This window comes from Vipera ursinii (assembly GCF_947247035.1).
Source record: "Vipera ursinii genome assembly, chromosome: 15".
NCBI classification, from domain to species: Eukaryota; Metazoa; Chordata; class Lepidosauria; order Squamata; family Viperidae; genus Vipera; species Vipera ursinii.
Genome location: NC_139528.1, coordinates 5,860,769 through 5,884,722, shown reverse-complemented (window position 1 = coordinate 5,884,722; position 23,954 = coordinate 5,860,769). Strand labels below are relative to the sequence as shown.

Below are 23,954 nucleotides of genomic sequence, written 5' to 3'. Positions count from 1 at the left end.
GATATTACTGAAGCTAAATTAAATTTCCCTTAGTGACTGATTAAAACTTTGCCATCTCAGTTTTTGGCTGAAGCAAATCTATTGGGGAACATCCTTGGTCCACTTTACCTTGCTAGACAAGTTCTCTTCCATCCTAAAAAACCCCCCCAATTAATTATAATTTGGTCTTTCTTTGCCAACTTTCTCTGCGTTGGGCCTTGATAAAATTTTGATTGAACTTAACCAGAGGATTTGGGATTTAGAGAGCTCCTAATAATTGCTTCAGGATTTTCTTGCCATTTTAAAAACATATCTTATTATATTGATGATATTGTTGGTAAATAAACTTGGATTGATTGGTTAACCATAACCAGAATCAGCTGTGCTGGGAAGAGGCAGCTGACCAGTTTTAAACACAAGTCTTAAACTTATATCTTGATTAAATCCTCTTGGAGCCTAATGACAGCAATTAAAACTACCTTGAGATGAGTTAACTCTCAGCAACTGATAGACCTGTCTGTATAATTTTCGTGGCAGCCATCACAAAATCAGGAAGTTGAAAGGGACCCCAAAGATGAACTAGTCCACTTCAGACCTGGCCACTTTAACAAAGGTGGACTTCAACGCCCAGAATTCCCCAGATAGCATACTTTAAGATAGGTGGACTTCAGTTCCCAGAATTCCCCAGCCAGTCATGCTTGAAGATGGGTAGACTTCAACTCCCAAAAAGCTTGCTGGGTGAATTCTGGGAGTTGATGTCCACCCATCTTAAATCTTGTCTAGTTGGGAACCGCTGCTTTAAAGCAAAAAAAGAGGAAATGCTGGCCGGAGCATTCTGGGAGTCGCCAAGTTAGAGAAAGCCTGATGGGCTTCGGTGCTCCAGTCTAGCCGGCGCCAGGCACTGCTGCGATCACGAGTGGAGGAAACCAGCTCACCAGTCCCTTGCAGTGACGGCAAGCAACTGGGCGCAGGAAGGTGGTCTCGTTGAAGCTGTGGATGAAGCCCATCTTCCCGTTCAGCTGCAAGCTGGACTTCATGAAGTAGGACACCATCTCCTCGCGACTGATGCAACCATCTCTGTTGGGCAGGGAAGGCCAGGGTAGATCATTTGGGGGGGGGGAAAAACCACACACCTCCCAAAGAGTCCCAAATAGGGGCCCCTAGCTGTGATGGACTACAACTCCCAACGTTCCCAAACATGGGTGCCGCAAGCCAATGTCTCTGGAGGAAACTCTGTTGGCAAAGGTTGTCCCAGGATACGACTACCTTTGAAGGACAGCCGTTGAAAACCCAAGACTTTGTTTAGTCACTAATCATTACAAGAATTCATTTTAAAACCCATTTTTTAATCCCCAAAGACACCCCCCCCCCGATCGAAGCTTTGTGAGAACCCCTGCCTCCAGGTGTGCCTTCAAAAAGACACAACATGCAAGGAAAGATGGAGGAGGAGGGAAGAGGAAAACAACAGAATCTCCATATTCAGCAGGAGTGTATCTTAGGAATATCCTATAATAAATAATCGGCAGCTTTTTACCATCCTGCTGATATGACCACGCTGGTTTCTCCGGGTGATCCTCTACAGCTAGTGCTCGACCTACGACCACAATTCAGCCCAAAATTTCTACTGCTAAGCATGAGAGCTGTTAAGTGAGCACTGACCCATTTTGACCTTCCTTTGCCACAGTTGTTAAGGGAATCCCTGCAGCTGCTAAGCTAGCAACACGGTTGGTAAAAGTGAATCTGGCTTCACCATTGATTTTGCATGTCGGAATGCCACGTGACCCTGGGAAACCACAACCATCATAAAATCCGAGTCAGTTGCCAAGCCTGAATAAGCTTGTAAGCCGCCCTGAGTCTTCGGAGAAGGGCGGGATATAAATGGAATTAAAATAAATGAATAAATAAATAAATAAATTTTGTTCCTGTAACCATGGGGATGCTGTAACGGTTGTAAGTCTGAAAAACAGCCACTTTTTTTCAGTCATGTTGTAACTGAATGGTCACTAAATGAACCGCTGTAAGTGAAGGACTACCTGTATTCTATGTTCTATGCTACTACCTATACCATATAGACGTTCAGCCATCGTATCTCCAGACAGCCATGCCTCTTTCCTGCCACCCATCACTTTATCCCATCACCGCAACATCCTGTTAACGTACGACAGGCATGACCGACTTCCCATTCTGACCTTCTCCCACTATCCTTCCTCGGGATGCTGTGTGAGGGTTTTTTTTTTGTTGTTCTTTTCCTGTTTTTTATCTTTTTGGGTAGTTTGCAGGCAGGCCTTTTTTTTAAAAAAAAGCATTTTTTTTTCATGTAGAAACCGCAGGGCAAACAAAGGCGTGCCTGTCGACAAATATTTTTAGCAGATGAAAGCAAGGTCAGGCAGAGGAAAGAAAAAAAAAAACACCCGGGGGGGGGGGCTGTTGAAGAATCTTGCACAGCTCTAAAGTGTGCACATCTTTTGGAAAACCAGTGTGCATTTTAGTCCTGAGATGGAGACTTTTCTGAAAGGGGCCTACAGCTCACTGGATTTTTGCATGAAAAGAAAAAAAAAATCCCCCCCCCCAAATATACATTGCTTTACAACCTCCTCTCATCCCATCACAGCTTGGGGGGGGGATTTTTTTTCATGCAAAATCCAGTGGGCCACAAGCCTCTTTTAGAAAAGCCTCCATCTCAGGATTAAAATCTGTGCTGGAGAACAGAAAACTATCCTCACGCTCCTCTGGACAGTAGAGTCTCCATATTCAGCAGCAGTATATCTTAGGAGTATCCTACGATAAATATCAGGGCATAACATTTGCCCTTTTTACGGTACAAGTCGAGAAAAAGGGAGTCCTGAACCCCAGTAACCATACAAGTAGTGAATTGATGTTGTCAAGAGCCCCACCTATATTTTTTTTTCCCCACACCCTTTGAGCTTAGGGGAACGTTCCTCCAGGAAACCCACAAAGACCGACTGAGAGAATGAGGGCATGGTAGCCCAACCAGAGCTGAAGAGCACCAAATAAGGAGCGATGCGGCTGTTTGAGAAGCAAAACTGCCTTGCAGAAGTTCCCACTTCGTCTCCCAGTTAGAGATCCGCAGCCGAATTCAAAGGGGGAGCCGGCTCAGCGCCTGGGTTCGCTCCCAAGGGATAGAGAGCATTGCCAGGACATATTTTGGCTCCGGCATCCAGGCCTTTAAACAGGACACAACATTCATCCCTGCCTTTTTCCCCTCCCTCCCTTTCTCCTTTGGTCAGAGACACAGCAAATCTCTGGGGCAGGTTTAATACTTTGTTTGCCGACCCGGAGGAGAAATGGATGCAGAAAAAAAAGGCTTTTGAAATGTTCCTAGTTCAAAGCCAAAGGTGCTAAATGCAATGAATCAAATTAGGAGCATTTTAAAACCTCTTAAATTCACCTTTTGTGGGATCAAACTAGGAGCATTTTAAAATGTCTTAAATGCGCCCTTTTTTGGAATTGATCTTGGAGCAATTTAAAACTTCACTTTTTTTGAATCAAACTAGGAGCATTTTAATATATCTTAAATGCACCTTTCTTTGGAATCAAACTTGGAGCATTTTAAAACCCTCTTTTTCTGCCACTCCCCCCCCTTCTAACTAAGCATCACCACAGCTATTATTGTGGCAGAGGTTTGCGGATAAACATGCTGTTTATCAGTAGCAATCAGTGATAAATCTCAGTTATCCACCTGGTGCATCTGATAAAATGAACATGGGCTGACTGGGTTAAATATAGGTTAAATACTGTAATAACTATTAAAAACTATTCTTATTCAAGCAAGAATGCTTCCCATATCTACAACACATTATGCAGCACTTACTGATTCTCATCCAGGTCTCCAAATTTGCAGAGATACGGAAAATTATTCCGAATAGTCTGGAATTCTTCTTGGGAAATATTTCCGTCTCCATCCACATCAAAATTCCGGAAAACAGACTAAAAGAAAAGAAGGATTTGGGGTGAAGCCAGAAAGCTATAACTTGGGGTTTCCAAACTTGGCCATTTTAATACTTGTGGGCTAATACAGGGGTCCCCAACCCCTGGGCCACGGCCCACTATATGCATCCAGCGTGTGCGCTCAATCCCATTCATGTGAGCGGCGACTTCTTGGCACTTGCAGCCCCACTTGCGTGAGCCGTGGTTGTTGGCCCCACCCAAATGAACCTGGGGGGGGGTTGAACCTCTTCTCCAAAGAACCAAAAGGCAAGACAAGAAGCAGCGGGTGGAAACTAATCAAGGAGAGAAGCAACCTGGAACTAAAGAGAAATTTCCTGACAGTGAAAGCAAGTGGAAGGGCTTGCCTCCAGAAGTTCTGGGTGCTCTAACACTGGAGGTTTTTAAGAAGAGATTGGACAGCCATCTGCTTGAGCAGGGGGTTGGACTAGAAGACCTCCAAGGTCCCTTCCAACTCTTGTTATTCTGTTATCTGTTAAGATAAATATCATAGCACCTTCTATAGTGGCTCTTAGACTTAAAGCATCATGGCTTCTTTCCATTTCTCCTGCTTCCCTATGACTGAATACTCAAAATTGGAGTGGTCCTATCGGTGGAATTCTAGGACTCAGCATCTTCATATATGCAAGGTATCCAGCTGGGGAAGGCTGAGCTGTGCAGAACTATTTAAAATAGAATGATCCAGCAGACAATTATTCTGCAGAACTGACTCATATTTTCCAAGAATTTTACCGACGTGCTAATGGGCCGGGAAGATCTTGAATGAATTATGCATGAAATACATCTCCTCATAGCACCACACACACACACACACACAGACACACACACACACACACACCAACCACTCCGTATTCCAGGTATCCTACCTCCACCATCTTCTCAATGTGTTTGCGCACAATTGCTTGGTCTGGCTTCGGTTTGGGCACCGAGGCCCACTCCTCGATCATCACAGGCTGGGGCGGGGGGCTAGAGAATGTGGGACTGGAAGGCTGGAGCAGAGAAGAGGAAGAAAATGTCAAAATTGAACAGAGACAACATGAAGTGACTCAAAGCAAATGCAGGTAGTCCTCGACTTACAGCCGCAATTGAGCCCAGCATTTCTGTTAAGTGAAACATTTGTTAAGTGAGTTTTTCCCACTTTTACAATCTTTCTTGCCACAGTTTTAAGTGAATCATTGCAGTTGTTAAGTTAGTAACACAGTTGTTAAGTGAATCTGGCTTCCCCATTGACTTTGCTTGTGAGAAGGTCGCAAAAGGGGATCACAGGACCATCGGGATGCTGCAGTGGTCCCAAGTGTGAAAAACGGTTATAAGTCACCCACTTTCTCCTCATACAGGTAGGCCTTGACTTACAACCATTCATTTAGTGACTGTTCGGACTTAACACTAAAAAAAACCCTGACTTATAACCGGTCCTTTCATATAACAACCATCGAATTGTGATCCAAATTCACGTCCTTGGCAACTAACATGCATTTACAAAGGTTGCAATGTCTCAGGCTCACATGATAGTCATTTGCAACCTTCCCAGGGGGTAAAGTCAATAGGGGAAGCCAGATTTGCTTAACCACCATGTGATTCACTTAACAACTGCAATGACTTGCTTAAGAACCATGGCCAAAAGGGCCATAAAATCGTGCGCAACTCAGTTAAAAGCAGAAACCAGAAATTCTGACCACAGTTGGGGTTGTGGCTTGAGGATTTCCTATATACTGTATATATTCTTATTACATTGATGCTATTCCTCCATTCCCTCCCCCTCCAGAGATGCTTCGCTTTTGTGTTGGGACTCCTCTGATCTGGTGTGAACTGAAGGCCCCCATCCTGGTTTACAAGACACCCGCACATACCGTAGACTTGTTTCGGGGTTCGCGTTGCAAAGAGAGTTGATAAATCTCCTCTTCTGTTTGGTATTGATCCAGAGAGACCTACCAGAAAGACAATCGATCAATCAATTAAATCCTCACTATGGTCACAAACCAACATACAAACACAATGAAGTCAGAATCGGGAGCCATCCACAGATTCCTTCCTACTCCCTTCTATCCAAAAGTGAGTATTTTTCAAATACCGGTAGTCCTCGGCTTGTGACCACAATTGAGCTCGTAATGACTGTTGCCTAGAGAGACAGTTGTTAAATGAGTTTTGCCCCATTTTACGACCTTCCTTGCCCCAGTTGATAAGTGAATCACTGCAGTTATTAAGTTAGTAACACGGTTGTTAAGTGAATCTGGCTTCCCCATTGACTTGGCTTGTCAGGAGGTTGCAAAGGGTGATTACACAACCCCAAGACTCTGCAACCGTCATAAAGATGAGTCAGTTGCCCAGCGTCTGAATTTTAATCACATGACCATGGGGATAATGCAAAGGTCGTAACTATGAAAAATGGTCATGTCACTTTTTTCAATGCTGTTGTTACTTTGAATGGTCACTAAATGAAGTGTTGTCAGCTAAGGACTAGCTGTATAAGAGCTAATTTTTTACTAGTTATTCATTTATTAAGTTTGTTTTGCTCATCCCAAGGTGACTGGTAGGTGGCTCGCAATACTAAATTTGTAATTTTTATAAAAATTACAATGTGAAAAAGGACGAAACAATGCAAAAACATGTATACAGATATTCCTCAGCTTACGACCGCAGTTGAGCCCAAAATTTCTTTTGAGACATTTAAGTGAGAGTTGCCCCATTTTGTGACTTTTCTTGCCATAGTTGTGAAGTGAATCACTGCAGTTGATAAATTAGTAGCCGGGTTGTTAAGTGAATCTGGCTTCCCCATTGACTTTGCTTTTCAGAAGGTCGCAAAAGGGGACCACGTGACCTTGGGACACTGCAACGGTCAGAAGTATGAACCAGTTGCCAAGCATCTGAATTTTGATCGTGTGACCCTAGGGATACTGCAAAGGTCGTAAATGTGGAAAAAATAGTCGTCAGTCGCTTTTTCCCAGTGCCGTTGTAACTTTGAATGTTCAGTAAACGAACTGTTGTAAGTCGAGGACTACCTGCAGAAAAATAATATATATACTAAGAGCTCCAGGAGGGTCTGGCTGGAGGATCTTACCATGAGCAGGTTGAGAAGGTCGGGGTTGGCCTCAAAAGGCGGGCGGATGCTTTGAACCATGGCCAGGTCGCTGAGGATGCTAAACAGCTGCTGCATCTTATTGCCGTTCAGGCGGGAGTGCGCCCGGTCCAGCCAGTCGGGAAGAGCCACGTGGACAGCCACCAGGTCCTTGAGGTGGACTCCTAAGATGGGGAACTTGAACCCCACGCACTCTGCAAAACACCGCCGGTAGCGGCTATAATTCCCTGCCGAGGACAGCAACTCCAGCAGCGACTCCCAGACCTGCAACAGAGTCGGGCAAGGGGAAAGTTGGTCTCTGCTAACGAAGCTTTAAGGAGGGCGTTGCCCATGAGGACTACTCACTTGATTCTATTTGTGGGGGGGACTCAGAACGGCTGGGGGAAAAGCATGGCCTTGGATTGGAAACCATAAGGCATGAAACACCGCAGCAGGTCCTTTTTTGTTCATTTATTTTTTTTCATCCTATTAATTATAATAAATAGAATCCCACAAATAGAATCCAGTGACTAGTCCACTATTTTTGTTGGGTTTTTTTCCCCTTGGATCCAGAAACAGACCCCTGTGTGGCCCAGGCACTCCTGACACCCCCAGACAGCCCTCGGTCTTCCCGTCTAGGTCCTCTTTGTTGGTCTCAGCATCCCTTGGAGCAACCTGGTTCTCCCCTTCCCCCTATGCACACCTTTGTTCCTTTACCTTTGTGGTCTCTGGACTCACAAAGCTATGCGTCTCCTTGAGGCGAGAGATGGAACTGTGGCCCAGCCCGCCGATCACGGCCATCAGGGTGTTGAAATTTTGCAGATGGAGAAGTCTCTGCAAAGGGGAGGGGGGGAGAAGAAGGGGGCAAGAGATTGTGTGTGTGTGGTGGTGGGGAGGCAGGGGGAAGAGATGCAATCAGTGGCAGTCCATCACACAACCACACCCTCCTTCGGCCTTCGCTGTGGTCTCACTTCCCCTCGGCTCCTGTTCTGGGTTTGGGAGGTAAACTGAGGTCAGCCAAAGTGCTGGCTCTGAAATTGAGCTCTCGGAGGAAATACAGGCAGTCCTCACCTTATGACCACAGTTGAGCCCAAAATTTCTGTTGCTGAGCGAGACAGTGGTTAAGTGAATTTTAGACCTTCCTTGCCACAGTTGTTAGGTAAATCACTGCAGCTGTTCAGTTAGCAACACGGTTGTTAAGTGAATCCCGCTTCCCCATTGACTTTGCTTGTCAGAAGGTCACAAAAAGTGATCACATGATCCCGGGACATAAATGAGTCAGTTGCCAAGTGTCTCCAGTTGGATCATGTGACCATGGGGATGCTGCAACGGTTGTAAGTGTGAAAAAGGATCTTAAGTCACTTTTTTCAGTGCCGTTGTACCTTCGGACAGTCACTAAATGAGTGGTTGTAAGTTGAGGACTACACATACTGGATTTTTTTTTAAAAAAAATCTACACTCATAGAAGCAAATGTTTATTAACTCCTTAAAGCACCTTCCCTTCTCTTTTGCTGTTCAAGGAAAATCATTTTGGCAAAAAGGGATGTTGTAAACGTCACACCATCCAGCGTAGAGATGAAAAATGCACCAGTGTATCTTGCTGAGAACTGGAGAGCCTTTGTACAAAATAACAGAGCTTGCAGCACTGTTCAACAAGTTCTGAGTTATTCTGGGCAGTCAGAATAGGTCTAAAGACCATATTTGCATTGCTTCTCAACCATAGCTACTTTAGGACAGGTGGACCAACTCCCAGGAGACTTGAAGTCCACCAATCTTAAAATATTTAAGGTTGAGAAACACTGGGTCAGAAAGAGCCATTCATTCATCCATCTATCTATATTTCTTGTCTGTCCATCTGTTCTATCTATCTATCTATCTATCTATCTATCTATCTATCTATCGTATCTATCCTCTCTATTTATTATATCTGTCTGTTTCTCTGTCTCTCTCTCTGTCTGTCTATCTACTGGTGCCTACCGGTACCTACCAGTGCCTGCCTGCTTGCCCATCCATCCATCCATCCATTCTATCTAATCTATCTACACACATTCACACATCCCCTTGTATGCCACCCTTTTTCCTGATCTTAAAAAAATAGACAATGCAATGTTTCTCCAGGTTAGCAACACTAAAATACGTCAACTTCAATTCCCAGAATTCCCCAGCCAGCATTCTGGGAGTTGAAGTCCACCGGCTGAGGCTGAAAAACACCAGGCCAGAAAGAGTGAGAGTGATTTGGGGATTAGGAAAGAGAGAAGGAGAGAAGGAGATGTCAGTGCTAAAATTATAACAAACTTGGAAAGCAAATACTTTAATTTATGTTTGCCAGGAAAAATGAAAGAAAGGCTTGCAAGCTTGCAACAACAGATCCTGCTGGGTTCAGAAGCAGGGGTGAGCAACCATAATCAACACAGAGACACAAATGTACACACCCCAGACCATATATGGTCCCCAGCCTATTTTTGCGGCAAACTATGCTACCAAATGCTGTTTGCAAAGAGAAGAGACTATTAGTTAACTCCATGCCAAGCTGGGGTTGTGTCTGTGTTTGTACGTTTGTGTGTGTGTAAAAGATGATGTCAAGTTAACTAATTATTCCTTTAAAACTAATCATTCCCTTAAAAATATTAATGTTAAAATTATTCCTTTCAAACATCTTGAAATGGGATTGGCAACTGGGCTATCCTGACTGCATTTCTTGAGAATCTAGTAAAAATAATAACAACAACAACACAGAGTCCCTAGCTAAATATAAATGTCCCCCCCCCCTTTCTGCTTTAAAGGAGCTAGAGGAACACAGCCCAAAATATGAAACCTGGTCACTTGTTCCTGGTCACTTAATTTAGTGATTTGGTATTTATTGGTTTATACTATTTATATTCCGGCTGGTGCCTTCTCAGATGACAAGCAAGTTTCTTACCCTTGCCAAAATCCTGCTGCTAATCCTGTTTTTATCAAGAACTCGAAGGACAAAGGACACAGGCTGTAGCCCTGTGAGTCTGCTTCATACAACATGCTAAGATCATGGAAGAGGATCATGGTACACATCCAAACTTATTTCAGCCTGATCAAAAATCTTGTGTGGACCCAAACCGGTTTCTAGCTCAGCTCAGGACCTTCTGTTAAAAAGGACCCACAGATGAGACATTGTTCAAAAAAAGATGTTTGCTATTTTTTGTAAGTAATTCCTTCCGAACGTGCTGGATTACCAGCTCCATCATTCCCAGCCAACCCAGTCCAAGAGAGGAATTCTAGGCTTTGCAATCCAACAGACATCCTGAACTAGTGGAACAGCTTGCCTTCAGAAATTATGGGTGCTCCATCACTGGAGGTTTTTAAGAAGAGACTGGACAGCCAACTGTCTGAAATGGTAAAGGGTTTCCTGCTTGAGCAGGGGGCTCGACTAGAAGACCTCCAAGGTTGCTTGGATTGATTGATTGATTGATTGATTGAACGTAAGTCTGGAGGTGGCTGGAATACAACTTGGTGGCAGAGAACAGTGTTTCTCATCCTCAGCAACTTTAAGATAGGTTTGTGGACTTCAACTCCCAGAATTCCCCGCTGAAAAAAGTGTCTTATGACCATTGGGCTTTGCACTTAGATCCCCACGATCACTTTATCAAAATTCATGTGCTTGGCAACCAGCAGGTGTTTAAACCATTGCAGCGTCCCAGGGTCACGTGATCACCATTTGCAACTTTCCGAGCCAGCTTCCAACAAGCAAAAGTCAATGGGGGAAAGCCAGATTCGCTTAATGACCGTGTCATTCATTTCACAACTGCAGCGATTTGCTTAACAATTATGACAAGAAAGGTCATGAAAGCGGCTGCAGCTTACTCGATTGCCTTGTTAAAGCAACAGAAATTTTGGCTCCACTGTGGTCTTTTTTAAAACTCTACATTTTTCTTTAAACCAATACATCGTTTTCTCTACACAGATACTCTCAAATACATTTTCAATAACATTTTGCAGAAGCGACTTACAAAAAAGCTACTCTTTGACCAAAGTGGGAGTGAAGAGGGAGGAGCACATTATTAGAGAAGTATTTGAAAATTTTCTAAATAAAATTCAACTGTTTGTAGATGAGCGGTGCTCCAAGAACGATTAAAAAAACAAAAACTTCTCAAACTACTTTAGAGAAGAAAACGTGTGTAAAAAGTTACCAAACTGCCTAGGCATCTTCCATAAGCAGCTGAAAATGCAGAGGAGTCCACTGCAATTCTGAAATGTGAACCTGATGCCAATTCTTATTATTCATTTTATTGGATTTATATACCCGAAGGACTCAGGGCGGTTTATAGGGTATTTAAAACAAGGAATACAAAAGTTGAAAAACAATTAAAAAGATTAAATCAATCCCTGAACGAAAGTAAAAAACCCCAATTAAAACTAAAATCCTCAGCCTGGGCCAGAGAGCTCGAAGAGCCAGGTCTTCAGGTCCCGGCGAAATGAACGAAGGTCGGGGGCAGTCCTAAGCTCCACAGGCAGCTGGTTCCAAAGGGCAGGCACAACCACTGAGAAGGCCCTCCCCCTGGGTATTATGATGGTTTAAATATAAATCTCTCAATACAACGGAAAGAAGAGCTTCAGGAAAATCTGCAACTTTGAAAAAGGCAGGCTTGGGACTTTTTCTATCAACTGTGGCCTCAAAGCGAGCGCTCCCTGTGTCCATCCGTGCCACCAAAGGAAAAAGATGGTGGCAGAAATGGCGTTGCAGGCCTGGCAAACTCACTTGGGCCACCATGACGAAGCGGGTGATGACTTGGGCCCGCTGCTGAGCAGTGGGTTTGCTAAGCACCATCAGCTGAATCCACTGGGAGACGCTGTTGAAGAGCGTGATAAACCTCTCCAGGACCGGGTTGTCCACTGTGCATCCGTGCATCACAAAACTGTGATAATCCTGGAACTGGGAAAAGGTCTCACATAGCAACAGAATTTTTTTTAACATTTTATTAAGTACAAAAGTTAAAAAACGTTGAACATAGTGTATCATCTTTGACATATATCTTTGTCTGATCATTCCATATTGGTAACATTGCATGTGGTACATTAGAAAGTAACTATTACATATTTATATACTGCTATACATTCCCAAGGTAGGACGCTGAGCTTGTCAGAAGGTCGGCAGTTTGGCGGGTCGAATCCCGAGTGCCGCATAACAGAGTGAGCACCTGTTACTCGTCCCAGCTTCTGCCAACCTAGCAGTTTGAAATCACGTAAAAATGCAAGTAGAAAAATAGGGACCGCTACGGTGGGAAGGTAACAGCGTTCCGTGCGCCTTTGGCGTCTAGTCGTGCCGGCCACATGACCACGGAGACGTCCTCGGACAAGCGCTGGCTCTTTGGCTTTGAAACGGAGATGAGCACCGGCCCCTAGAGTCGGAAACGACTAGCACACATGTGCACTGGAACCTTTACCTTTACCTTCATACATTCCCAATTAACCTTTTCCTATTTATATCCATTCTATCGACTTCCTTCTTTTTTCCCTCCATTTATAAAATTTATTCCCTACTGTGTAATATTCTGTTTCATCCTGATCTTTTAGTTCTTTTGTCATTTTGTCCAGTTCTGCGCAATACAAGATTTTCCTTATTAGCGCATCTCTGCTAGGAGCCTCAGCTACTTTCCAGTTTTGAGGAGGCAAAATTCTTGCCGCCGTTATGACATATATGATTAACATAGCAACAGAAATTTTGAGCTCAACGGTTAGTCATAAGTCAAAGGACTACCTGTCCTTTCGGAGGCCACCATTCTATCTGGCCTTAAGGTAGAACTGGGACCTCAATCAGAGCCTTTCTGGCTAGGGATGATGGGAGCTGAAGTCCTCCTCTCCCACCATCCAGGCACTCACCAGGATTTTGCTGAAGGAGCGGTATTCGAGGTGGGTGAGATGTTCTGCCAGCTCTCCTGACTCCAGGTGGTCAAAAAGCAGTGACATCTTGCGCTTCTTTTGTGCAATGGGGTGACGTTGTGTCACTTGTCTCTTCCACTTGTAAGTCGGGCTGGATGGAGGAATCCCCCCCAAAACAAAACCACCCTGAATTCAACAACTCAAAAAGGGAAAAAAAATAAACTGAAATAGTCATCAAGAACATCAACAATATTAACGACTAGCACGCATGTGCGGGGGAACCTTTACCTTTACCTTTTTTAGAGTCCAAGCCACCTGTCTAGATTTTTGCCCAACCTGCTTAACTTGGTTACTAAGTTAACCTATTTCCCGAGTTTGTACAATGGCCCGAATCGTCAACTCTCTCACTGGAATGGGTTTCCCCCAACACACCCATCTTCCCCTTGTTCTCTGCTCTATTCATACCTTTTTTTCTTTTTTGGTAATCATATTGATATGTTGTGTTCTTTTTTAATTGTTTATTACAGGAGTCTCCGAAACCGTCAACTTTTAAGACTTGTGGACTTCAACTCCCAGAATTCCTCAGCCAGCATGCTGGGAATTAAAGTCCACAAGTCTTAAAAGTCGCCCAGTTTGGAGAGCCCTGGTTTATTGTATCATTCTGTTATCTTAACTTCTGTTCACACCCTTTTCATTTCTTCCCTTTTATTGTAGTAGAGATGCCTCGCGGCGAGATAGGTAGCAAATTAATTTAACAAACAAATAAATAAATACACAGCCACTCAAGCTCCAACAGACCATCCAATTTCTTGCGCAACAGATCAGATTTGGGTGGCACGGATGCAGCTGCTGGATCTGGAAGTGGCTCAGAACCCTCCAGCCAAAAGTAACCCTAAGTGAAACTGGAAATGCTGTGGGGAGGATCAGAAGAGTTATGGACACTCAAGTCCGGTCCTGCCCTTTACCTACACGCTCTCGATATCAATCAGGTTGCTGTGTCGACGGTTTCCTTCCCGACCAAGAAGTTCCTTCAGCTCCTTGATCTGCTCAGCCAGTTCTGGGTTCAGGTCAAACTCTGCAGGGAAGGCTGAGACCCAGTACCTGTCAGGACAAATAGGCAGGACTTAATACCCCAGAGTGAGGTTCTTCTAGGAAAATGGATTTCTCTCCCCACCCAAGAACACATCCCGGATCTTCAGATGAGTGGGGATTGTCTTCTCTCAAACATCTCAGGCGTTGGCCAAGTGCTGCTTTGTCTCTAAGCTTATATTTTTTCCATGTACAAAGCCCAACACGGCACACCCTCCAGGATTAGAACGTAGAATAATAAAATTGGAAGGGATCTTGGAGATCTCCTAGTCCAAGCAGGGAAACTCTCTATCATTCCAGGCAGATGGCTGTCCAGTCTTTTCTTGAAAACCTCCAGTAATGGAGCACCCACAACTTCTGGAGGCAAGCCGTTCCAGTGATTAATTGTTCTGTCAGGAATTTTCTCCTTAGTTCTAGGTTGCTTCTCTCCTTGATAAGTTGCCACTTTACCTCTTTTCCTGCCCTCAGGTCCTTTAGAGACTAGGTTGACTCCCTCTTCTCTGTGACAGCCTCTCAAATATTGGAATGCTGCTATTATGTCACCCCTTGTCCTTCTCTTCATTAAACTAGACATACCCAGTTCCTGCAACCATTCTTCGTATGTTTTAGCCTCCAGCCCCTTAATCATCTTCGTTGCTCTTCTCTGCACTCTTTCTACGGTCTCAACATCTTTCTTAAACTGTTGACCCCTCTCCTGAGTTAACCCCATCCAGACAATCTTCCTGGAACAACAGTTGGTGGTGCCTTAATTCCATAAGAAAACGGGCAGCTGAGGACAAAAAGGGGTTTCTTCCCACGATGGGGCTAACACTCTAGAACAGAGGTCTCCAAACGTGTCAACTTTTAAGACTTGCGGACTTCAACTCCCAGCATGGCTGGCTGGGGAATTCTGGGAGTTGAAGTCCACAAGTCTTACAAGATGCTGAGTTTGGAGACCCCTGTTCTAGAGCAACTTCCCCCAAGAAGCTAAATCGTCCCCCTTGCGAACAGATGAACGGGTCAGCAGCCAAAAAACAGCACTCCCATCAAAGCTGTACACAGAGCTGACCTGGTTGCCTCCATCCTGCTTCTCGACAGACCTATGTTCACGCATTGCCAGCCACTCACCTGACTAGATGGCAAGTTTTAACCTGCAAGGAGCTGTTTTCCGATCCGCGAGACTCTTGATAAGTTCAGGACACAATTAAGGAGCAAATAAAAAAGGTAATAGGCGTAGGTATTTCTCTGCGTTAACTTACATGTACAAATAGTTCTTTTTAAAAAAAAATTCCATTTATATCCCGCCCTTCTCCGAAGACTCAGGGCGGCTTACAAGCTTAGCAGTAGCCTTCATTCTATGTATATGCCTGCTTGTTAGGGCTTTCATTCACCCCCAAGCGGCATTATTACAAAGTCAGCTTAATTGCCCCCAACAATCTCTTTTACCTACCTCGGAAGGATGGAAGGCTGAGTCAACCTTGAGCCTGGTTCATTTAGTAAATTCATTTAGTTCGAAGTTAACAATGTGACTGGGAAAAGTGACTTATGACCGTTTCCCACGCTTACCACCATTGCCGCATCCTCACGGCCACCTGATCAAAATTCAGATGCCTGGCAACTGACTCATATTTAGGACGGCTGCGGGTGATGTGATCCCCTTTTCTGACCTTCTGACAAGCCAAATCGATGGGGAAGCCAGATTCATAACTGCAACGATTCACTGAACAACTGTGGCAAGGTAGGTCGTAAAACGGGGCAAAACTCACTTAACCAATCTCTCACTTAGCAACAGAAATTCTGGGCTCAACTAGTCGTAAGTCAAGGGCTACCTGTATTAGGGTTTGTTTTCATCCATGCATTCAGCCCCAAACTATGTTCCACAAAATACAGTGGTCTCTTGCTCAAGCAGGAGGTTAGACTAGAAGATCTCCAAGGTCCCTCCCAACTCTGTTATTCTGCTGTTCTAAGGAACAACCATTGCCTAATCAAATAAGCTGTGCCATTCAAAGAGAACTGCAGAACATGCAAGAGAATGGCTGTGGTGTCACAACACAACAGCCACAAACAACCCATTTCTATGCGCTTAATCCAACCAGTTGGGCCAACATAAGCCCTGTGCTTTGCACAGGCATCTTAAGTCTTGTCACCTTGCAGGGAAGATGAGTAAAATATAAAAATGCAATAAATAAAAAAATTAAACTGGACAGCGTCTCATCCAGGAGGGCAGAGATTTTATTATTCCAGAGACGTTCAAGCTATCCATATCTGATCTCTCTTTCCATTTAATTCATACAGCAAATCATATTACTGTAAAATCTCAAGCTAACAGCTTTGGGATTTAACAGACCAACGCTGAGTTCTCAATTTTTCCTTTGCTAAAAGAATGGGAGAGTTCATTCCGCTTACAGACAGTGAAAAGCAGATAATCATAATTTAAATGTAAATCAGAATACAACACTTTTTAAAAAAAAAATCATAGTCATTTGACAGTTGCAAAAACAAGGGACAGATGCAAAGCAGAGAGGATGCAGGCTAGCTCATTACAGGTTGTCCTGGACTTGTCATTCATTTAGTGACTATTTAAAGTTACAAGTCAGACAAGAGACTTAGGACCAGCCCTCGCAGTTACAACCATTGCGGCATCCCTATGATCACGTGATCAACATGTGGGTGCTTGGTAACCAGCATGTATTTATGACAATTTAAACTTCACAGCATCCTGGGGTCAGGTGATCATCATTTGCCAAGACTGAGAAAAACAGAACACAGAATAACAGAGCTGGAAGGGACCGTGGAGGTCTTCTAGTCCAACCCCCTGCTCTAACAGGAGATCCTATACCATTCCGGACAAATGGCTGTCCAGTCTCTTCTTAAAAGCCTCCAGTGATGGAGCACCCACAACTTCTGGAGGCAAGCTGTTCCTCTGGTTAATTGTCCTCACTGTTAGGAAGTTTCTCCTTAATCCCAGGTTGCTTCTCTCCTTGATCAGTTTCCATCCGTTGCTTCTTCTCCTGCCTTCAGGGGCTTTGGAGAAGAGCTTGCCTACAGGCTGTGAGGTCTCAATGAGGAACCACAGGCTTCAACTAAACCCGCGCTGTTCAACCTTTCCCACTAAGATGTGTGGACTTCAGCTCCCAGAATTCCTCTGCCAGCCATGCCTACTTGAGAGAACTCTGGGAACTGAAGTCCACACATCTTAGAAGGGTCAAAGTTGAGAAACACTGAACTTAAGAAACAGGCCCCGTCGCAATAGAAGCTGAAGGGGCAGAACTGGGTGCCAAAAGGATATATCTGAAGCAGTTTCGCAGCCATCTCGGAAGATGGGATGTACCATGGATGCATCATGAGAAACATGCGGACCAGCTGCGGGTCCCGAACCTTGCCCTCATCGTCTGCAAAAAAAAAAGGGGGGGGGAAGCATGTCAGAACATAAACCCAGATGAAGCAACCCCCTGTGAATGCAGGCCCATCGGATTTAAAACCCAATTTGTCATAGTCTTGTCTCTCAGCATTCTTTTCCACCAATTTGTTAAATCCTCCTCCTTCTAAGAGGAGGTTTCCAAGTTATAGGTAGTCCTCGAGTTACAACCATTCATTTATTGATCATTTTCGATGATACAGCAGCACTGCAAAAAGTGACTTAAGAGTGTTGCAGCACCCCACTGTCGCGTGATCAAAATTCAGACACTCTGCAACTGACTTATAATGGTTGCAGTGTCCCTGGGTCATGTGATCCCCTTTTGCAAACTTTTGGCCAGTGAAGTCAATGGGGAAGCTCCGTTCACTTAACAACTGCAGTGATTCACTTAACAATGGCAAGAAAGATTGTAAAATGGGACAACATTCACTTAACAACTGTCTTACTTAGCAACAGAAATTTGGGGCTCAATTGTCGTAAATTGAGGACTACCAATGGAATGGAATAGAATAGGATAGAAATGCAATAGAATAAGAATTAGAATTGGGATGGAATGGAATAAGCTTTGAAAGGATAGGATAGACTACATAATAAATATAATAACATAAAACAACACAACATCAAAAAAATAATATATAAATCCAATCTCACCATTTGCACTTATGGTCATTGTTAAAGTGGCAATGAGTTCCCCAATCTCCCAACTTCACTTGTAGCCCACTGACTGTAGCCCACTAATTAAGCATTGTAGTTATGATAAACAGAGCTTGCGTTTTATACCCAGCAGTTTGCGGGAATTCCTTCATAGTGACTTTTTTTAGATTTTCTACAATAAAATGAAAGCTACTTCACAAAACTTAGTGAATTCTTTTAGGCTCATTGAAGGGTTTCCAATCCAGCCTTCTGGGAAGAGAAGCTGGAGAGTCAACTAATGCAGCTTGCGACCTTGCAACAGAGAATTGCATCATGTCTGCAATGATGTCATTAGGTAGCTGTCATCCTTACCAAAGGCTTCAATGCATCCATGTAACACTTCGTCCACCGTGCATCCTTTTTCCAGGTCTAGAGTTGCAGACATTTTAGCTCTTGGCTCTTATCACTCAAAATCAACCCGAGGCTACAACGTCTTTAGCAAATAGGGCGACACCTAAAAATGAATTTAAAAACAAATCCAAACATTAGTGTTTAGTTACAGGGATCACAGAGAGCAGCGAGGGGAGATGGAAGAGTTAAAAGATCAAATCTGATTCAAGACGAATAAAAGTATGATAAACATGGGTAGGTCTCAACTTATTCATTTAACAACAGTTTGAAATTATAGCAGCCTTGGGGGGGGGAAACGACTTTTTTCTCAAAGTTACAACTGTTACATCACTCCTATGGTCATTTGGCCGCTTGACCCGCATTTACAACGGTTTCAGTGTCCTGCAATCACACAATCCTGATCTGTGACCTTCTGACAAGAAAAGTCAATTGGAAAAGCCAGATTCCCTTAATGACCATGGTAAAAATGATCATAAAATCAGGTAATCACTCTCTTAACCACCGATCGCTTAGGGATCGAAATTCCAGTACCAACTGTGGCCATAAGTTGAGGACTACTTGTCAACGAGGAATAATACCGTAAAGGCATTATTATCTTGCATGCTAGTTTGCAAGAGAGATGATGGCAGTCTTCCAAAATCTGAAGGGTTGTGTTCAACAGAAGGGAGGTGGATCTGTTCTTGGTTGCTCCATAAACCAGAATTGATGAGTTAAAACGGCCACGAAGGAGGTTCAGGCTAAATAGCAAGAGGGAAACGTTGATTGTGCTAGTTCCAAGCCAGTGGAACATTCTGCCACATGAAACGGGGAACTCCAGACAGAGGCTGCAGAGCCAAGTGTCAGTGTGAATGAATCCTGAACTGACCATCGGCTTGGACCAGATGAAGTCTAAAGTCCTTTCCAACTGTGTGAATTCCATGGAATAATCGACTTTACAACCATTCGTTTAGTGACCCTTCCGTTACAATCGCACTGGGAAAAAACGGACAGGATTGATTTTCACTGATGACCGTTGCAGCGTCCCCGTGGTCACTTGATCAAAATTCAGACACTTGGCAACTGACTCACACTTATGACAGTTTCAGTGTCCTGGGGTCACGTGATCCCCTTTTGAGACCTTTGCAAAAGAAAAGTACAAAGTGTGAAGCCAGAGTCGCTTAACAGTCGTGTTCTTAACAACTGCAGTGGTTCGGTGAACAACTGTGGAAAGAAAGGTCATTAAAGGAGGCAAAACTCACTTAACAACTGTCCCAATTAGCAGCAGAAATGTTGTGGTCATAAGTCGAGGACTACCTGTATTTCATTCAGTTATTTCTCCTATAAAAGAAGCTTCGGTATATCTACCTTCTCAAATTGTTTGAGAATTTCTTTTATATGTTTCTCTGGCTGCTTTTTTTTTTTTAAAAAAATCCTTCATTTATTGTTAAAATATTGCAAAACATGGAAAGTTTTTTTAAAAAAAAGCAAGATAAAAGAGGCAAACAAAAAAACCCTGCTGTGTTTCTATTTTAAGAGACCCCAGTGAAAAAAGGAACATTAAATTACATTTACATGATAGATTCTCTACTTCTTTTCCATCTGTATCCACAACCGCTGGGCACCATTTAGCTATTTGAACTTTGCATCGTGCATTCGTAAGAGATGCTACTTCCTAGCTGAGCCCTCAAAACGATATTCCAGATGTCTAAATCCCCTTTTCTCTGTGATAGATGGCATGTGAGGGAGCCATTCCTGCTTGAACGGAGTTAAACTTCCATTATCGAGAGAGATATATCATCGGTTTTGACACCGCAGCATATTCTCCAATTTTAGTCTCACACACTGATATCGGAGGCAAGGTATGTCTTTTCCAATTCTGTGCTAAGTTTATTCTGCTGCAGTGAGTAGGCACCTTAGTAAATGTTGGCATTTTTCCCCCCACCATTTTATTCCCTTGGAATTATGTTGAACAGAAATATCTGGGGTTTAAGTTCATATATTTCCATTTTGCTTTGGATTTTTTTTTTGATGCATTTCTAATACGGTAGTCCTCAAATAACGACAAAATTGAGCCCAAAGTTTCCCTTGCTATGCGAGACATTTGTTAAGTCAGTTTTGCTCCATTTTACGACCTTTCTTGTCACAGTTGTTAAGTGAATCACTGCACTTGATAACATGGTGGTTAAGTGAATCTGGTTTGCCCGTTGACTTTGCTTGTCAGAAGGTCACAAAAGGGGACACTGCAGCCGTCCTAAAATATGAGTCAGTTGCCAAGCGACTGAGTTTTGATCACATGATCCATGGGGATGCTGCAGAGTTTGTAACTGTGCAAAAAGGTCAGAAGTCACTTTTGTCCAGTGCCGCTGTAACTTTGAACTTTAACGTGTTGTGTGAACGCAAAAACTGACATTGATGACATGGAGCAGTTGGGCCCCTGAGTAATAAACTTAGAGGAGAAATTCCCAATAAGTTTCTGCTCTGCTCCAGAGCCCAAAACATTTATCCTTGAGTGGAGGACTAAAAGGAGACTTGTAAGTCACCGTGACTTCGCTTGCTATCTTGCACGGAGATGCTGTTTAAAAGGAAAGCAGTTGCTTCACACATCGTGAACACTTTGTGCCAACGCAATCAGTGTGAGGGTAGCACTAGCCGGCTACGTCTTCTTGACGTATTCTCTGAAGGGTACTGCCATCCAAACGATATGGGAGCTTCCTGGCGACTCCTCAGTTTGAATTTCTAAAAATAGGATTTTATTTTAGAAAAATCAGTGGGAAATCAGCCTACAGAAAAAAGCTCAACTCAGCTTTGTTTGCATTCCCCACCGTGTCTCAGGATACCCAGGCAGATTTCTAGTTATTCCTAGACAACAGCAACGAGGGAAAAATGTACAAATCTTGGTTTGGCAATGAGGTATATTTTCCTGAAAATTTTACACCAGAAGGGTTTTAAGTTTTTGAGGTGGGTGGCCGTAACAAATTGAACAATAATAACAGTTCCTTGGGAAGGACTTGATAGGTTGGTAAACATGCCAAATCCAGTCTAAACATCTGGCTGACTGCAACGGAGAACCATAACTTAAGAACTGTTGATTAGAAAGACAAAAAAAGTCTGGATAGTGGGTGTTGCAGCAAGAAGAGAAGAGAAAAACCAGGAGAAAATCATAAAATACAAAGATTTGCAAATAGAAATGGAACGCCTATGGCAAAAAAAAAGGCAAAAGTAGTCCCAATAGTAATAGGCGCCTTGGGTGCAATCCCAAAACATCTGGAGCATCATTTGAACACCATCGGCATTGACAAATTCACCATTGATCAATTGCAAAAGGCAGCTGTATAATGCCTTGGTAAGACCACACTTGGAATACGGCATCCAGTTTTAGTCGGCACAATATAAAAAAAAAAATGTTGAGACTCGAAAGAGTGTAGAGAAGAGCAAGAAAGATGATTAGGGGGCTGGAGAATAAAACATACAAAGAGCGGTTGCAGGAATTGGGGATGTCTAGTTCAATAAGAAGGACTGGATGCAAGGTGGGGGGTGTCAAACTACCGGCCCGCGGACCGGATGCATCACGCCATATCTACACTAATCTAAACAAGATTTAGCACCAGTAACCTTGCAATAAAGTTTTCAAAATTAATTTTAATTCTGTTTTGTAACGGACACAGCCATTTAGTGAGTGCCCCCCGATGCTAGGCATTCCAAATTGCATACATCGTGCCGAACCTCATTAGAACCGTCTTCTGCCAAAACGATGTGCTGGGGATGATGGGAGATGAAGTCCGCCACAACGTGCTGGCTGGGGGAAAGGAGTACCCACCCTCTATGCCAGAGGGTGCTTTAGACCTTCGGCCGAGAAAAGGAAGATGGAAACAGATTAAAAAGTGCCCTTTCGGAGGCAAAGTCGCCAAGTGTCCACCCCCAGCGTCAATTTTCTCAATAAACCCCTGACTTCTCGCTGCCCACCAGCTGTGAAAGGGCCTTTGAAGCTGAATTAATTAGTGGAAAAGCTGATTAGCCATCCATTAATGGGTGATCTTTTGGCAAATGCCACAGGATAAATGTAAAAACCCTTAGGAGAGAGATACAAATTGGGGTTGTGTCTGATGGGTGTGCGAATTCTTCGTCTCGTGGGAGGGCGAAAAAACTTTGCACATGGTTTGCAAACTGGTGTGACACCTCCAAATATATTTTAGGAAGAGCTACGTTTGGGGGGGGTGCTCTTGGGACATGCTCACGGCGTCATTTCTGGAAGGAAACCTCTCCTGGTTGCCCCAGTGTTGCGTCAGAGTGTGCAAGAAAACACTTTGTGCAAAAACAGATTGCAATTCTTCACAGCCACACCTACAAATCTTGCGGCACTTGCTTGGGAAAGAAGGGAGGAAGAAACATTTCCTGTGTGCAGAAACTCACTGCCACAGGACACAGTTGTCTTGCACAAAGTTAAACAACAACCCTTGGAGCATTCCCTGTTCTGATTGAGGGCTCCTTTCCCAACCAACTGGATTACAATTCCCAGCATTCCTTCTGCTAGGAATTAGTTAAGCAGATTTGCAGCAGCTTAGCCCTCGGATGGGAGACCACTAAGAAATCTCAGAGAACGGAAAGCTACCTGGAAAGTGGGGAAAAAAATATCCCAGAAAAATGTAATCTGGGTAGTCCTCGATTTATGACCATAATTGAGCCAGGAATTACAGTCATAAGTCGTTACACTTGTTAAGCAGGTCACCACATGTCTGGGCCTTCTTTTATGATCCTTTTTTTTTTGCAGTGATCATTAAGAGAACACTGTCATTAAACAAATCAATGTTATCCCTCGGGTATTTTTGGCTGGAAATCAGAAGTAAACAGCAAAAGAGGTCAAACAGGGTCACGTGACAATGGGACAATGCCAGTGGCCATAAAAGTGAGTCGGTTGCCAAGCACACAAAATGAGATCACCTGATCATAGGATACTAAACATAGTTTCCAAGAACAACTTCCTCCTAGGCCTGAAGAGAAAGATTTGCGATCCGTGTGTGCTCGCTGCTCTAAGATAATGCCGGTGAAACATCGGACACTAACCTCACAATACAATACAAAAGCTCCGAGTGGCGCAGAGGCACGGAAAGAGACATGCTCAGCATCGCAAGATAGAAAGACCCGCAAATGGAATAGGAAACAAAGGAAAATATACGAGGCCATCAAGAGAGTAAAAGAATTGAAATGGAAACGGGCTGGTCGCATAGCAAGAAGAACCGATGACCGGTGGACCAAGGAAGTCCCAGAATAGCAATAGCCCTTAGACTTATATACCACCTCACGGTGCTCTCTAAGCGGTTTACAGAGTCAGCATTATTTGCCCCCTGACTTCAGATCAGGATCGAGCTCCTGACTGTGAGCAGTGATTTAGCCTGCAATGCTGCATTCTAACCACTGCACCCTCAGGGCTCTTAAAATGGATCTCGCTTGATCAAAAGTGTCCGCAAAAGAGACTTAAAACAAGATGGATCGACATCAGGAAGGGTTGCAGGCCCAATTGGCAAAGGAAAGCCCAGGATTGTACTGGAAGAGGCCTTCATCCTGCAGTGGACGGACGGCTAAAATGATGATGAG

At 43.8% G+C, this 23,954-nt stretch overlaps 1 protein-coding gene across 4 annotated transcripts in view; it reads right to left on the bottom strand.

Annotated features, from left to right (window-relative positions):
* RASGRP2 (RAS guanyl releasing protein 2) overlaps positions 1-23,954 on the bottom strand; it is a 42,221-nt gene that overhangs the window by 8,442 nt on the left and 9,825 nt on the right. For 2 of the 4 annotated variants that reach the window (XM_083374209.1, XM_083374210.1), the window contains exons 2-13: positions 18,345-18,486; positions 17,211-17,313; positions 15,050-15,112; positions 13,823-13,954; positions 12,854-13,004; positions 11,733-11,906; positions 7,718-7,834; positions 7,004-7,285; positions 5,796-5,873; positions 4,812-4,934; positions 3,812-3,927; positions 915-1,056 (exon numbers count right to left, since the gene is read on the bottom strand). In XM_083374209.1, coding sequence (XP_083230335.1) covers positions 915-1,056; positions 3,812-3,927; positions 4,812-4,934; positions 5,796-5,873; positions 7,004-7,285; positions 7,718-7,834; positions 11,733-11,906; positions 12,854-13,004; positions 13,823-13,954; positions 15,050-15,112; positions 17,211-17,313; positions 18,345-18,417 — 1,554 coding nt within the window. In that variant the 5' untranslated portion in view covers positions 18,418-18,486. Of the gene's footprint in view, positions 1-914; positions 1,057-3,811; positions 3,928-4,811; positions 4,935-5,795; positions 5,874-7,003; positions 7,286-7,717; positions 7,835-11,732; positions 11,907-12,853; positions 13,005-13,818; positions 15,030-15,049; positions 15,113-17,210; positions 17,314-18,344; positions 18,487-23,954 lie in introns of those variants that run through there. The other 2 variants (XM_083374211.1, XM_083374212.1) reach the window with 2 other exon arrangements.